The sequence below is a fragment of the Mastacembelus armatus genome, chromosome 6 (assembly GCF_900324485.2).
Source record: "Mastacembelus armatus chromosome 6, fMasArm1.2, whole genome shotgun sequence".
NCBI classification, from domain to species: Eukaryota; Metazoa; Chordata; class Actinopteri; order Synbranchiformes; family Mastacembelidae; genus Mastacembelus; species Mastacembelus armatus.
In genome coordinates, this window is record NC_046638.1 from 23,381,292 (window position 1) to 23,398,597 (window position 17,306).

At 41.3% G+C, this 17,306-nt stretch overlaps 2 protein-coding genes across 4 annotated transcripts; one reads left to right on the top strand and one right to left on the bottom strand.

Annotated features, from left to right (window-relative positions):
* The first annotated feature begins 463 nt into the window (after positions 1-463).
* Positions 464-3,671, top strand: tmem60 (transmembrane protein 60). 3 transcript variants are annotated; one of them, XM_026311376.1, is made up of 2 exons: positions 464-621; positions 826-3,671. In XM_026311376.1, the coding sequence occupies exon 2, from the start codon at positions 918-920 to the stop codon at positions 1,320-1,322; it is 405 nt and encodes a 134-aa protein (XP_026167161.1). In that variant the 5' UTR covers positions 464-621; positions 826-917; the 3' UTR covers positions 1,323-3,671. The 3 variants fall into 3 exon arrangements, with proteins under 3 accessions (XP_026167161.1, XP_026167162.1, XP_026167163.1); XM_026311377.1 differs by having other exon boundaries at positions 865-3,671; XM_026311378.1 differs by having other exon boundaries at positions 918-3,671.
* LOC113132927 (lysine-specific demethylase RSBN1L-like) lies at positions 3,494-13,086 on the bottom strand. Its single transcript, XM_026311375.1, has 8 exons — positions 12,586-13,086; positions 12,244-12,363; positions 11,238-11,920; positions 7,632-7,769; positions 7,358-7,500; positions 6,972-7,139; positions 6,604-6,715; positions 3,494-5,964 (listed from the first exon to the last, which is right to left on the bottom strand). The coding sequence occupies exons 1-8, from the start codon at positions 13,070-13,072 to the stop codon at positions 4,303-4,305; spliced, it is 3,513 nt and encodes a 1,170-aa protein (XP_026167160.1). The 5' UTR covers positions 13,073-13,086; the 3' UTR covers positions 3,494-4,302.
* Positions 13,087-17,306: the final 4,220 nt, after the last annotated feature.

The window sequence follows — 17,306 nt, forward strand, 5'->3', positions numbered from 1 at the left end:
TTGTGATGTGTATGGAGGGAGATCTGCAATACTGGATTTTTAAATTTTTTAAAATGTTTTTTCAGTGGAGCTCCATTAAGCCACATCTAATCAGGGCTATAGCCAGGATTTTAGAAACTAAGTACAAATCCCCCCAGTGTCCTCCTCACCTCCAGGAAATGATGGTTATGAATATACCGAGAGGAATTTAGATAAGTCAAATTGAGCTCTGAGGTTCATTCTTGACTATAAACTCAGTGTCCACTTACTAGGTTTCGTCCAAAGCTTTCAGCCACATTTTGTCAGCAGATTTGCTCATTATTCATTGGGAAGAAGTATAAATAAAGAAAATAATAAAATAATTTATCTGAAAAAATTATGCTGTCCTTCCGCCGGATGTCCTGCATAGTATCTATCAAAATAAGATACACCGAATGGTTTAAAACAGGCTTTTGTGTTGAAAATATTACCCGGAAGCAGAGCATGCAGAACAGAAGCTAGCTTCCAGCTAACTAAACTGTGTGAGCGAGTTTTGGGGAAAAAACTCCTTCGTTTAAACGTCTTGAAGTTTGATTTGCTGGTGAAGACTTGGCCTTTAACCCTCCCGTTGAAGAAAACAGGTTGAGTCTCCTGTTGAACCTGGTAAGACATATTTAAACAATGTTTTTACTTGGGTTGCACAAGTTAGCAGCAGCTACCTAACACACAGTTCAAGCTAACACACAACATCAACATTAGAGAGTCTTGATGTTTGACCAGATTTAGAGTAAACTCCTGTTTTCTGCTAATGGAGCCTTGGATCCATCACACAATAAGCCCGCTGTTTTGAACTTTGTTGTATTCCAGATCACTCTGTGTTCTGGTCATTTCGGTTCTGGTTTTCAGTCGCAAATTCCTCTGAGTGTGGATGATACTGGGTCTGTGCCGGTCCTCTGTAGATGAAGATGTCCCTGGCTCAGCGAGTGCTCCTCTGCTGGATATTTGCCCTGATCTTCCTCATCATGCTGGTCCTCAAGTTGGACTCCAAGATCCACTGGAATTGGTTCCTCATCTTCCTACCCATCTGGACCTTTGACACCTTCCTCATCCTGATGCTGATAGTGAAGATGGCAGGACGCTGCAAACCGGACTTCGACCCCAGGGATGGCGAGCAGAGCCTGGAGAGGAGGTTGTGGTACCTGACGGCCCTGTTGCTGAAGTTGGCCTTCTGCCTGACGCTGTGCTCCCGCCTGGAGAGGCTCACCGACATGTGGGTCAGTTTAGTGTGCATCCCTTTGTGGGTGCTACTGGGTGGGGCGCTGGTGGAGCTGGGACACAGTGTTTTTCACTATAGGAGGGACTGAAGGTGAGGAATTTGCAATACATGGTTTTGGATTGTAATATAAGGGACAAAAAACTTTTACACTCAAGCTTCTCCACCTACAGATACACCAATCCAATCCACCGGATCAGTATCAGAGCTGACACTTGCTGTATTTAGTGGGTTGTGTATCAGCCAGACATAACTGATCCAGTGGTACATTGTCAATGACATACAATTCATTGTTTCTGGTATAAGTCAGAGCACTTTGTTGAATCACTGGGAGATCCACATGATGTGGCATTCAGGTTTATATTTATGAGGAAAAAGCAGCATTACATTATTTTGGCGTTCACGTCACTGCCTTCTGGCTAATCTTTAGACAACATAAATGTAGAGGCTATTTAGCTATTTGTCATTTTTAAGCTTGGCTCAATACTTAAGAGCTAAATCCTGAAGCAAATATCATTTACCACTGTGATCCAAAATGTGCAGCTCACAACTTGCTTTAGTAAATGTTGGTCTACAATTAAACCTCTCACCTTTTAGGAGGAGAGGGCACCAATATGTAGACACACAAAGGCTTATATCTTATATCTAATATGGGATCCATGTAACACTGACACTAACTGTGCATTAACAATATGAAATTATCCACTATGAGCCACATATCATACCTGTTTGTGAAGTCACTGTTGCAAATTATATTATTATATATTATTAATGATGTTAATATTTCTGTAAAGCAGTTAGAAATTTCTCAATTTCCAAATGTGATGATATCCTGGGATAGCTCTATAGGTTAAAATGATCTTTTCCCTGTTAGACTAAGGGTCCTGCTATTGTACTTGCTGGCTCACTGTCACGACTCATTGGGACCCACAGATAGAACAGAGCTGTTAATGTTATTAACAACACCCATGCTTTTCCATAAAATGTCTGACGTGAACAAGGCCTGTTCCTACATGAAGTGCTGTGTGCGCATTTTAATGTGCTCGCAGTTTGCATGTTAACATCATAACATTTAGCATCAAAGTGAAAGTACAGCTCAGCTGATGGGAAGTTTTAAAAAAATACCCCATTTAAGTTTGGATTTTAGTGTGAATGAATCTGCAGAGTGATGCTGTGTCACAACAGCTGTAACCATGGTAACTGTATACAACACAGAATGTGACAGTTGTAGTGTGAAAATGCTAATATGCTAAAAATGCAGGGAAAAGTTCAAACTAAAATGTCATAAAAATAAAATATCTTCAGTGAGTAAATCTGAACTGTTGCTACACATTTTCATTAAAAGGCAAGAATAAATCAAAATTAGGTGCCTCATTTTTGTAAAAATCTATGTAAGACTAAAACTTAATAGAAATTAGGTGCCAAAATGAACAGCACAGCCACCAGTTGCTGCACTGTGCTGTTCATTTTGGCACCTAATTTCTATTAAGTTTTAGTCTTACATAGATTTTTACACCTGAACATTTAATCTTTTTTCTTTTGCTTCAGTATAATTTTAGTTAAAACGTATTTTAGTTTAGCTTCCGTTGGTCACATTTTTGTGTAATTTTTTCCTGTATCTTGAAACTACCTGTTATCTTTTATTGTGTTTATTTATCTGGAATGTTTTTTCTGCCTTTATGAATAAATCGCAGAGCGGTGGTCAGGGCAGGTTGACAGCCGGACCCAAACCCCTGTCATCTCACATCATGTCCTGCACATGGAGTGCCTGCTCTGAATTACATGGACACACCTATTGCAGGCGTCTGTGTTGTGTACAGTTACCATAGTTACGTTTGCTGTGCCACAGTGAGTGATTTATTCACATTTTGACACCAATCCTGTCCATTGTAACAGCTGCATGGTGTAGTTCGTAGTGAACTACACCAGGGGAAGATTCAGCTGGTTGACTTCACGTGGAATATACTTATTCCTTTTAATAGTCAGATGACATCCAGGTGAAATGTTACATCCATGTGGAGTGTGTCATTTTTTACTTTGTCTGACTCTTCCCATATACGTATCAAAATACTGTATTTGTTATTTGTGGTATGTAGTAGACCATTTGGTTGCCAGCAGGTAATGCCTGTTTCATGCCTGTGGGAAACTCTGCAGTAGGTTTCAGTGCTGGTCCATCATCCTCATCTTTAGACCTAAACTACTAAAGCATTTAAAAAGACAACATACTGACACCTTAACAATATGAAGATATTACTAAGTCAAGATTTTTGAACCATTTATTGAGAGGTTCTGATCAGAGTATAAACCACACTACCAAGTCTTATCTTAGGAAATAAAATGTATTTACAACAAAATTTTCACATACATTGGTTTCAAATAAAAAGACAGTAAATGATATAAATAAGTTCTATGGAAAATAAAACTTGTCTTACAAAAAATATATGCAATTTCTGTATACATTTTCTGACATTGGTGCTAATAACATCTATACTGTACAGTTTTGGTACATACAGTATCATTTACAGCCCTGTGTGAGTCAAAGTCCAGTCTGAAAACAACTACGAGCTCTGAGTGTTATAAACAAACCCCAGTGACAAAAGCAACATGGCAAAGAGGATTTGAGGAGCTCTGCAACTCGCCGACATGTTCAAAAACAGTGAGCGTAGACAGTTTCTGTATCCGGGAGAAAGGATGGTTGTTGTCCAATTGGTTAGTCAGTACCTAAAATAGGTGCTTTCAGAGCCTAAGTAGGCTAAGCTAAGCAGTGCACAGGCACTAACCCGCGGGTCACATAACATTTTATACAGAGCCTACATACATTCGCTAACAAACGTGAAGTGAGCTACTTAGCTTACATTCTTAGGCACTGTTAAAATACTTTGAGTGCATCCTCTTTTCACTGTGTTGCTGGAGTAATGCGGCTGTGTTGATAAAGTCACAGAATGCATCTGCTCATCTATTACAAATTTAAAAAGACCAATTCTGACGAAAGGATGCACTTTCAAATATTTGAACAAAGCCTTGGAGTAAGTTGTACAGTAAGAACAAAAGAAGACTACACATCTAGACATTCATATTAAGAAGTCCTTCTGTGTTTGGGGTGTGTGTGTTTTCAGGGCCTCTTTTAAAGAGTGCTGAGTGTCCTGTAGGGGTGTCGCAGGTTTTCCCTGCACAGAGTCCTTTACTTTTGCTCCTTTAGAGGGCGCAACTGTCCGACTGTCAGATCCAGGCTTAGAGGAGGAGCCTTGAGAGTCACTGTGATGATGTATTTTAGGTCTACTGTCTGTGAAGGAAATGGCCAGAGTTTGGTGAGCCTCCATTGGCTTAAAGAGGTCAAAGGTGATGAGCGTCCGAGGTGGTTTGTGTTCTGGTGGTGCAGGACCAGAAGTGGACTTCTTCCTCTCCTCTTTATTATTGACGTCTTTTTCCTTCTTTCCTTCTCTCTTAACCTGAATGTTTGCATGTTTGGGAGCGTCTGTCTTCCCGTCTTCCCTCCCTGGCTTTGCCTGCCCCCCCGGCATGCTCGATGTGTTGCCCTCCCTTTGCCCGCTCTTCTCCTTCTTCCAGTGTGAAGCCTTGTGTTTATGGGAACAGGTGTCTCGAGCGTCTTCTCTGTCCTGTAAGTGAGACGTCGCCTGTGTGACTCCCCTCTCTTTATCATGCTCCTTGTCTCGCTTGACATGGGCTTGTGTCTTTGAGTCCAACTTTTCATCTCTTTGAACAGGAAGTGAAGACTGAGAGGCTTTACTGCTCTCTCTTGTCCGCTCCTCATCCTCTTTTTTCCTCATCTGTGACAACAGCTGTGTCCATGTACCACCCTCTCTTCCTCCCTCACCCTTAAATTTCTCTGGCTCTCTCATTCTGTCTTTCTCTCTGTCCCTCCCCCTCTCTTTTTTATCCCTTTCCTTTTCTTTACTCCGATCCTTGTCCTTCTTCTCTTTCGGCCTTTCCTTTTCCTCTTTCTCTCTTTTTCCTTTGTCCTTTTCCCTTTTGATTTGTGGTGTGCCGGAAGTGCTTGTTACACTATCTTTAGTTTTGTCTTTTAGACCTTGACCTGGCAGAGGTGTCTTTTGTTGTCTCTCTTCCTCCACATCATCCTCTTTCCTAACTGGCTGTAGTGACTTTAAGGATACACTGTCCACTCCGCCCTCCCTATGGTCATTCTGAAGTGTCTGGCATGTGTCGGCATCTCCATCTCCCTTTGTCTTACCTTCTTCCTCCTCATCTTCCTCAGCTTTGGGCTTCATTAGTGTGCGAGTTATTACACCTTCATGGCTCTCCTTTTGGAAAAAAGGCAGAGACTGTGTTGTTGACAATTCCTTCATCTCTCTGTTCTCTCGCTCTTCCTCTTTGAGAATCTGTGTCGGGCTTTGTGAGAGTAACCCCACCTTTCCCTCAGCGCCCTCATCCTTCAGCGTTATCGCAGTTTGTACAGCAGTGTCACACTCCTCCTTTACCTCCTCGTTGTCCTGCTCCTCTTTGATGTGAAGTGTGGCTTCATGTGGAGCGTGCTTCTCTTCCTCCTCTTTCTCCTCCACCTCCTCTTCGTGTTGGTGATACTGTTTGAGTCGGATATGCCAGGCCAGACTGCAGACAGCAGACACAGTCTTGAACTGGTGAACAACTCCTCTGGGGATGAAGTAGATGTCATTGTGGTAGAGCTGGATACGAGCGTATCGGATCCCCTCCCTCCTTAGTTGGTTCAGCTTAGCATCATCGATCCACTGCACACACTGTGGACACAGTGAACACATGGGGTTTAGTAAACCCACAATAAAAGGGAAAGTTAATCACTATTCTCATTTAACTGTCCACTTATGGACAATGTGACAAGCTGTAACCATAATACTGACATATTACTAACATCTTAACATTAAACAGCTGTGGGATGTGGGAAACCCAGCCATTTATTTGAAGTGTTTCTGTTTGCATGGTGAATTTAACACATTACACACAGCCTTCGCTCTCCTTTCAGCCTGCTGGAAATATGTGGCTGTTAAAATGCTAAATGCTCCAGTAGGTTCACTGGCTGCTAACTTTCTCTGTCAATTTGGTACTGAGCAGGTAGTGACCTGTGGGCTCAAACCTTTTTAGGTGAAAACAGCTGCCTGCTGCTGGAATCCAAATTGATAAAAATTGTTGGGCGGAAAAACCACAACTACGAGCTGAAAGACATTTTTAAAAAAGGCTCTGTTGCAGCTGTTCTAATACTTGTGGGTATAGTGATCTGAGACTTTGAGTTTGTTACAACCAACCAAATGTGTGTGTTGCTCTAAAGCGGGTTTGGTACACTTGTAATGAGGCAGAAAAATCGTCTATACCTGGCAGATAATGTTGCATCCCACTAGACATGACTGAGAAATCTGACCAACCTGAGACAGTGGAGGTTCATGTAGATCCAGCTGAAGCCTCATGACCACATCTGGGAAGTCTCCAGCATGGAAACACACAACATCTTTGGTGATCCGTGCAGGAGCATCACTGCTGTAAGGCAAACAACAGAGGCTTTGTTTACTGCACTGAGCTCGAATGTGAACACTAAGTAAACAGAAACACCTAAGTCATTATTTTACAGTATCCTTATATGTGTCACTCCAGTCAAATAAAGATATATCAGTTCCTAACACTGCTGATCTGTTACCTGTGATTGCCAGGCAAAGTCTTTTAAAGCTGGTATATTCTATGCATCTTAGCTGTGCACTGTATGTGACTGAGTGGGAAAAAGCCAGCGTGTACTCACTCCTCTCCGCAGCGCACAGCCTTCAGCACACCTACAGCAGCAGTAGTTTGTCTCTCAAAACCCTGACCAATGTGATCAGCGTGGGCTCTTGTCCGATCCTCGAACAGCATCTCCCGGGGCTCGCTGGTTCTGGGTAAATACTGCAGGTTCTTAATCTCATTGGTGGCCCTGAAATCCATTTTTTTACAAGTCAGGAAATATTCAAGACACGGCACCTGTATATGACATGTGCAGGTAAGACATAGTCCAAAAAAATGTCACTGAGATGTGGTTTTCCTACTTTACTTTTCAATTAAGTTTCCTGCTTTCACAAATGAGGACGCTGGTGAGACAATAACACCTGTGCACTGGTGGTAACTATACATAGATTTGGTATCTCTACACACCTTTTCCTTTTAAAGGGCGATTTTGGCATGTCTGCCATTGGGATCATCTGTTCTCCAGGTCTGACCCACATAATGGGGCCATCGTCGCTCTCTGTGGGACTCTGTAGCCGCAAACTGGAAAAAGTTCCCCAGGGCAGAGTCCGCTGCAGAAACGCATGGCAAGAAACGTCTAGTTACAGAATGACTCCCAGCAAAACACAGGGAAATCAAACATAAATTCACATATCCACTGGCTGAGGGTATTTGTGCATATGTATATTCAACAAACACTAACCATCAGAAATGGAGACTCCTCTAACATGCTGATGAATTCTGGGAAGTAGTCTCCGACCTCCTCATCCACAGCTCCGACCAAACTGACCTGCCGCATGGCCCCAGCACGGTATGTTCCCTGCGAATATGTCCGCTTCACCTGCAGCAGGGACCACAGCAGAGACCGATCAGATCCTCAACCAGCAGGTTGGTAAATACATATCACTACAAAACACAACTAAACATAACACAAATAAACATACCAAGTTGACACATTTTTTAAAAAATCATGTTTATTTTTTAGAGACAACTATTCAGTTTGGGTCTGGGCCTTGTTAACATAAATGCTGTGACCTTTCCGGTGCACCTGGCTTTAATAAAGCACTCACTGAGATTACCAATACACTCTGCTTGGCAGATAAACACAAATATTTGGTGCTACAGAAAACAGCAAAAATATCTATTCTATTATTTATGCATGATGTACCTTTATTGTGTTTATGTTGGGAGGCCACATGAGAATATAGAATATATCTTCCTACTAACATAGTGTTCACTACTTGTATAGTCCATATAGGTGACACATTACGGGGGAAAAAAAAAAACATTAAGTGTCTTAGTAAGGTATTGGGCCACAGCATGCAGCCAAAACAGCTTCAATGCTTATGCACTGATACTGCAAGTCACTGAACTCTAGTAAACAAATGAACCATTGTTCCAAAAGAAATTTCTACTTTTGGTGTTATGATGATGGTAGTGAAGAGCGGCATCAAACATGTCTGTCCAAAATCTCCCATAGATGTTCAGCTGAGATGAGATGTGGTGACAGCAAAGGCCACAGACCATCATCAAACTATTCTACTACTGTCATCCTGGAAGAGCTTGCTCCCATCAGGATAGAAATATTTCACCATAGGTTAAAGATGATCACTCAGAACTACTTTGTACCAATATGCTGTGACTCTCACCTCTAAAGCAACAAGCCAGACAGAGCTCACTGGATCCACTCACTGCACTGCTCAGCAATTTGTCACCCATCTATTTAGATACACACAATATATATCTATCCATACATTCAATGAACATGTATATGCAATACATGCATGTTACAGACAGAACTGTGGACATGGTACTGGGCTCTGCATAAGTGTCACATAATGACTTTAATTTGCATCCATGGGGACAAAGGTTGTACCTCCATAGACAATGTGTGCATTTATTTTTTTTGGTCCTAGTTAGTTTTGAATTTTTTTGTATTTACTATTATTGACTGCTCATGTAAGCCAAATGTCCCCACTGGACCAGGAAACGTGCATGAAGTAAAACATTAAGGCTGCATCATACAGACGTAGGAGATGTGAGGAGGTAAATGTTGGCCTTTAACAATGATAACTAATGAAACCAGATACAGACTAAACTGATATGGCCCTGTTGGTGTTTACATGACTACCACCAGCAATTTAAGTGTGAAAAACCACAGCTGTTCATAAAAATGTCCTAAGAGCCAGGGTCATAAGGCGCAGTAATTTCCAAACATGTTTTCCGAAAGTGTAAATGTTAACATAGGTCAAATAATCCCATAGAGGTTGAAATAATGTTTTTTTACCCGTGACTACAGTTCTGAACTTTAAAACCAGTTTATTTTCCATCTAGTCTGGAAATGGTGACTTTCTAAAGACTGACTAAGCCACCATGACTCCATTTTTCTCTCTGCAAAGGCAGAGGAGGAGTGAGGACATCTAACAGACCTCCAACCACCTAAACATCTTTGACATTTCAACATTTAACAATAACTGAGTAACAGTCAAAACGTTTGCCTTGGACACAATGTAAGAAACACTACATTTTGTTCCTAGTCATTTTTCCTGTCATTCCTCTCAAAGCACACTGTTTGTTTTGTTTACCTTGTAAACACTGCAATAAAAATCATTTAAAAAGAAAATCAACCGATTCAAAACACGCTGCAGCCTCACAGGATGCCGTCTGGTAAAGCTCTAAAACGGGGTTTCTCAAAATGAGATCTGGGGACCCCTGGGGTCTGTGACACAGCACGGAGGGAAAAAGAAACACTGCTGTGCTACTAAAAGTGTATATTTCAGGATACTGAGTCCAGGCTATGCAATAAAATACATGTAATACTATATCCCTTAATCCCACATGTAAACTTAGTACCAGCAGACTGGGACACACCATGTCAGTCTGACCCCAGACACAGTCAGGACTCCATCATTTAACTCAGCGAGCTGCCTCACCAGCTAAACACTGTTTGTTAGGATGGAAAAATGTAAGTCCACGGTCCATATCATCAAGTAACATTAAGCCCAAAGCAGCTAAATAAGGAAAACATGCTGACAGTCGCATCGAGTTTGGCTTTACTGACAACAGTACCAGGATGAGATGCACCATCTGCCTTATGTTTGTAGCGGAGGAAGTCATGATGCCAGACAACAAGCTGAAGCGATATCTGATTACAAAGCAGGAGGACTATCAGTTGATCACAAGAGAGACCTCAGTAAAATATTCTTCCCTGTTACAATTTTGGGTTTTCTTGGATTAAATCAATATCTAAAAACCTGTTGACACCAGAATAACAAAATGTGATTTTGGTGTAGATCAGTAAATGCTTACATTGCTTTTGAAATTTTACAAATATCATTCAACAAACATCAGTCTCTGGTGGATGAGAACTATATCCAGCAACATGCTGCCGCAGCAGGGGTTCAGCACTTAATGGCAGAAATAAACACAAAATTAGTAAATATTGATCATTTAAAAAGCAACTTCTCAGTGTGTCTGTAGATATTTGTGCATCATTGTAAGAGTTAATGTAAAATTATAAAAGCCAGCTGGGAAACAAAGCTTTTAATTTATCAAATGTTCTTTCTATAAGCAGCCAAATTCTGAAATTCGGTGATCAAGTTATGTTCTGATCTCTAAATAACAGAATCCTGTCGAATTATCTCAGACTACAATCTTTGAAAGTAAGAAGTCAAAAAGAAAAACCTATTCAGTGTGAAAGTTATAAGATACAAATAAAATAGCCTCAGCACTAAAAGAAGATGCCGCTGCCAATGACTATTAACAATGCTGACCAACATGTAAAGAAGTAAAACGAGAAAAAATTTGACTATTTATTGTTTTCCTTTAGAAATTTATACCCGACTTATGACTAGTTTATAAATTTAGCATCCAGGAAGCTGATGTGACCAGACGGCCAAACAAAGCTGTTAACGCAAAACCAAACCTACAGTGTAAGAGGTGCCACAGATGCAGACTTCCTTTTAAAGCCTCTCAGCACTATCTGACAGCACAGCACAACTCCCACTGAGGGCGTCAGTGATCAGCACCCAGCACTTTAACCAAAGAGTTTAGAGTAAAAAAAGAGGACATGACACACACTGTCAGGGATAAAGATGACTCAAAGCAGCATGGAAAGATCTGCCCAACAAAGAATGACGCACAAAACATCAAAATTACAATAAAATAAATAAAACCTCATGTGTTGTTTCAGCTCAAGGTGAATCTGTGCTGCTCACACACACCCACACACTCCACAGTATCACAGTGGACAGTTCAGCATCCACAAACACAACATCTAAGGGAAACCAAGAAAGAACAATTTCCTCACCTGAGAGTGAAAGTTGGCCATGGTTGTCGTCTCTATGTCTTTCTTCCCGAGCACCTCCATCTTCACTGGCGCGTTGGGGAACTTGTAGGAGAAGTAGTCCAGGAAGTCTGGGAGGTAGGACGCCGCTCCGTGGACGATTCCCATCACGAAGCACGCGGCCTGGGCCTTATCCTCACCGAACGACAGGGTCACAAACTCATCAGCGAAGCGCTGCATCTCGGCCGGAGACAGAGCAGAGAGCTGCTCGCTGTAGGCGTGCACCACAGACCCTCCTCCGTTGGCCTGGTGCTCGATGTGGATCAGGCGGCCAAACTCCAGACCTGGCAGGCCCAGGTCCGGGGCGCAGTGGAGCGGAGAGCTGTAGGCAAGACTGTCCCTGACCATGGAAGAAATTGAGGCTGTAGCAGTGACTGGAGGATCCTGATGCTGCTGTTGTGGAGCTGTGGAGCTGCAGAGCAGACTGCTGCTGCTGCTAATGCTGTTGTTCCCATTAATCCGGCTCAGGAAATCCGGCAGACCCAAAGACACTCCCGAACACACCGTCTGGCATGAGCGATTATACATTTTGGGTCGGCTGTGCCTTTCCTTCATTCGCTCCCCGTCCTTGTGCTTCTTTTTCTTCTTCTTCTTGAGTTTCTTCAGCAGGTCTTCCGCTGAACTGACTTTGGGCTTCTCCTTAGACTCTGTGAAGGACAATTATCCATTTTTACAACAATGTGCATCAATTTCAAGCCCATAGTTAGCAGCTGTAAATAAGTAAGTAACAATATTATACACTTGAAACTACAGCTGAACTTCTTGTTCCACTGGGTTATGTTATGTTTTAATTTAAAAACACAATATTTTCAGTGTTACATCAACATATTGGGTGTTTCTTCATTTATCTGCCATTAGTACCAGCACATGACTCAAGGAAAGTTGTCCCAGTTGTTCCTTAGAATAGATGTGTTATTAAATTAAACAAAGTAAAGTAATCCCAGGGCTCAGTGGGAACAGTCCCTCTTACCTTTCTGTGGAGAAATCACTTCTCCGTTTTCTCTGCCAATGTCGTGCACAGGTGGCAGCTTGTGATTCTTCCACTCTCTGTTCTTGTCCCTTTTCTTCTCTCTGTCTTTCACACGATGATCTGAGCAGCACAGGAGACACACAGCTGTCGAACAAACATTTCCACGTGTATATGTCTATATCACCGTCTGGGCCTAATGCACACCAGGGCCTGTGGCACAGCACATTATGTAATCGTGTAATAATTGTAATTGCATTACAGAATTGCTTCACACGGGGCTGTAATCGGAGAATAAACAGGTCAAACGGAGGGCTGCAGAGGCAGCAGCCCGTGGTGTCCTACCTCTCTGGGGCATTTTCAGGTCGCCGTTCTCGGTCTTTGTATGGCAGCTAACCGGGCTCACTTTCTCCACAGCACCCGCGGAGCCCCGCGGAACCTCGCCGCCTTTCGCCTTCTCCTTGTGCCGCTTCTCTTTCGCCTTCTTCACTTTGGGGGGAGACGCCAGGAAGTTGCTGATTTTGAAGATTTTCCTTGCGGGAGTCGCTGGAGTGGCAGCGGCGGAGTGGCTCGCCTTGGCCGGGCCGAAACTCCATTTCGCTGGGCTCCCACAACTCTGCTTCCCGTTGTGTTTTTCCCCTGCGCACAACTCCCCGTTCACTTTCCGGTGCTTTAGGCCCTTCTCCTCCACCCGGACCTTCTTGGGGGGCGGTGGGTAAATGTCACTGGAAGACTGCGGTCGGCTCTCCGGCGGCCGCTTTGCTATCAGGGGTTTGGGGGAATTTGTTTTGCTGTTTGCTGCGAAATGCATGGAGTCCACGGACTCGGCCATCTTGGAAGTTTCTATTTTTTACGGGGAGACGTAACTGGTGCGTGAGAGCCAGGGCGGGGGCGTGGCCTTGTGCGTGACGCCAGACGCATGGGGGGGGGGGGGGGGGGGTTACGGGCCCCAGGGTGCAGGGAAGGTCTGCTCACAGACAGAGGCACCTAGGGGTCAGTTTCAAACAGACCTAGAATGTGGACAAAAGACTATAATTAATTTAATTTTTAACTGTTTTGAAAACTAAAAATTTGTGTAATTTATATTAGACCTCTCTGCTTTCCAGTTTTTAACGGACTAAGGAAAACAGGAATGCCCAGTATAATTCTTGATTAGACCTCAGTCATTTTAAGCGAATCAGTTAACTTTCATTTTATTATAGATATCATAAAAGTAGAAGAAATACTATATGGTAAAAGTAAAAGAAGTGGAGATCCTTCATCCCCAGTGTAAAGCTGTACTTCATATACTGCTCGGTAGCTTTACTACTGAGGATCAATAAAGTTTGATGATTATACTGTGTTTTGTTTTATATATCTGATCCCAAAAAGTAACTAAAATTATAAAATAAATGAAGTCGCAAAATAAAGGAAATACTCAAGTCCAGATACCTCAAAATTGTACTTAACTACAGTACTTAAGTAAATGTACTTAGTAACCTTCCACCACTATTTAAAATATACAAAGGTATAAGGATCAAAATATACTTAAAGTAACAAATGTAAATATATCACTGGGTTGTACTGATACATTGATTTTGCAGCTGGTAAAGGTGGAGTTTATTTTATTAATGTCATGTAGACTGCTGCTGGGATAACATACAGCTTTTGAGTATGAGAAAATGGAAATGAATGTCGTGAATGTTGAATGAAAAATGTACTCAAGAAAAGTATCTCAAAATTGTCTGTAAGTATAGTATTTCAGTAAATTTATACATTTCCTTTAAATATAGTAGCATAAAATCACAAATTTTCATGAGCAGGCCCTGACAGCTGTGACATCTTCACAACATAGAAATCTAAAGAAAATATGAATTAGAGAAGAGTATGACAACCTTCATGTGCCATGTTGATACATTTAGTGATAAATGTGTGGTGATAACACTGATAGACCCATTGAATTATACACTGTGTTTCCATGACTCCATTTTTAGATATTGCTGTAAAAAGCAATTCTAAAAGATCAATGATCAGAATTCTTTACATCTAAAGTTGTAAATAATTAAAGAAAAGTACTTTGTATTTAAGAGTTGCACTGTTTTTGATCAAATATGTCTTATATCCAGCTTCTGATTGGTTGAACACACCTGATCCAGGAAATCAGCAGTTGGTAGGGCAGGGATAGTTGACAACAAGCAGGACTGTGGCCTGGAGTACTGGAGCTGGCTACCCCTGATGTACAGTATCTCTATATTCCAATATTTCTTACAAATATCTCTAGGTGGCAGTATAGTTATGGAAATATAATGCATTATTTTTCATCTGTGAAAATCATCATGTTCACTGACCCTTGCATCTGTATAATCAGGGTTCTGCAAAAACGATTCATATGTTAGGAGTTGTTAGCTCAAAGTGTAAACCAAAACTTCATTAGTCACTAGTTTCACCATTCACTTAATATCAACATTATATGATTGAAATCTCAATACAAAGTATAAATGCTGGCTTTCATTCCATACTGATGTTTGATGAAAGTTCCTTTTGTTATGACAAGAAGATTTGGAAAACTACATTTCTCCTAACTAATTTGTTAAATGGTCCTTCCTCTCAGTCCACATCCATTACATGCTACTCTCCCTGCATCTGCAGCCACTAAAGCTGAAGCTTTAATTTGCCGGGAACATTGGGAGGGTCTTGTATACAGCGTTCATCAGTGCTGACATCGGCTTACTCTAAAACGAGATTTGCTTATTTCATTTGACCCAAATTGTTCATTTGGTGAATGTTAACTGAGCACTGACATTTAAACAGCTGACACAGAGAAAGAGACACAGTTTATAAGATAACAAAGTAAAGGTTATTTTTGGTTCCCATAACACAAGAGAATGCAAAGAACAATCCTTCGCACAGTGGCACCTTCAGCAATGCTTCAAAATTCATTTACTCAAGTATATTTTGTGAATATTAACAAATCATTTTACTTAACTTACAATTTAAGGACTTGTTTTGCTTGTATTTATATAAAGATAAAGATATTTAATATCTGATTTATCAGTATTCTGGAAAGAAAGCAAGAAAGCAAATTCTCATGCAGTTTACTTTTAGCAGCCTCTAATATCTCAGTAAAATTGGTACATAGAAGAATACAGGTCAATCAAAGCTAGTTCTTCTGATGTGCTCAGTCACACTTCTCTGTGCATCCATGCCTCGTCCATCCTCTGCATATCATGCATGGTTTCTATTAATCACAGCTGGGAAATAGACAGAATGCAGCACAAATCTATTCAGTATGAACATCAGGATATGATACAATGAAAAGCCAAACAGCTATCCTTCATTTATGTCAAATTTCCTTATTTGAAGTTTACTATAAAATGTAAAATAATCTCTTCTGTGGTGGGAAAATACCAGTGTATTTCTCATATATGCCAGGGTCTCTTCCACCTCCAAGTTCATTTCTGTTGGGCAGAAGGTATGAAAGGCAGATAACCTACGCGTGCTTTCCATATCATACATCAGGAGAAGGAGTCTTAAAAATAAATTTCAAACCATGTCTTAATGAAGTCCAGGCCTTTGGAATAAAAAAAAATTGTCTTGACGTTATCTGGTGTTGGCTAGATCTTGGAAATCCAGCCCAGATGTGAGGACTTCATTTTTAAGAATCACTATCAGTCAACTGACCAACGGGAAATATTCTCACACATGGCAAAGGAATGTTTCAGCAACTGCATAGTTAAAGAACTGGGAAAATACAACGTAAACATGAATACATTGGTATGATTGAATTAAAGACTAGAATTTAAAACTGATCCACACTGATCCGCAGGATTAAGGCAGGTGGAGTATAATGAAACTTTTGTTAAAGTAATATGTTTATTTGTTCTCATCGTACAAACAGTGAGTCAGTAGAACAATAATGTTCATGTAGGTTTATGCCTCAAGGCTAAGAGGATGGCTCTGCACTGCCACAGTGGTTGGGTTCACTCCAGTTCATTTTGAAATGCGACACTTATGCACATAACAGACATGATGACACTGGCTCCTCTGCCCAAAGTGGATGGGGATGAAGTGGCCTGCCAGGAAGTGCAGGCAGCAAAGCTGGACTGATGGTCAGATGTTTGTTCTAGCCTGTATGGAAAAAAAAAAAAACAGTGTTTACACGATCCAGGACAGAGAGTTCGCCAAGCCAGCTCACCGGGGGAATTCAAAACACTGTATCCCAAGAGGGCATACTGTAGATAAAAAAACCTGCTTTCCATAAATGGGTAAAGCCAGGAGCCAGGAGGGTATTATGGTGAACAACAGAATTCCTGGCTGTGCTCTGCAGATGTGAAGAACACAATGGATTCATTTAGATCGGCTTCAACCTTATTAACCTTAATCAACTGTATTCCAGTCATTTCTGTTTTTCATGCAGCCTGTGCATGAGATTTGTTTGCTGCTGCTCATCAGCCACCGTGTGGATTTATGCTTGGATGTGCTGTAAAAAGATGTGGCTCAATGATAATAAATCAATACGACCTAGTGTTCAGACACAACACTCTTAAGAATATAAACATTTCTCTCACACCATTTCCTAGTGTAAGGGTTGAAGCACTACAGTGAATGTGAAAGGTGAAAGGACCCGTATTTCTGGCTTTTATCCTGCCAACAGTTGTAAAATGTCAAATGAGCTCAGAACTGCATTAGCATAGAAATGGGAGGAAGAGCCTAACTTGAAATGTTAAGTCATGTACATAAGAGTTGAATACATGTGCAGTATACATGCATATGTGCAGTATACACGCATATGTGCAGCATACAAGCATATGTGCAGTATACATGCATATGTGCAGTATACACACATATGTGCAGCATACAAGCATATGTGCAGTATACATGCATATGTGCAGTATACACGCATATGTGCAGTATACACGCATATGTGCAGCATACAAGCATATGTGCAGTATACATGCATATGTGCAGTATACACGCATATGTGCAGTATACACACATATGTGCAGCATACAAGCATATGTGCAGTATACATGCATATGTGCAGTATACACACATATGTGCAGCATACAAGCATATGTGCAGTATAC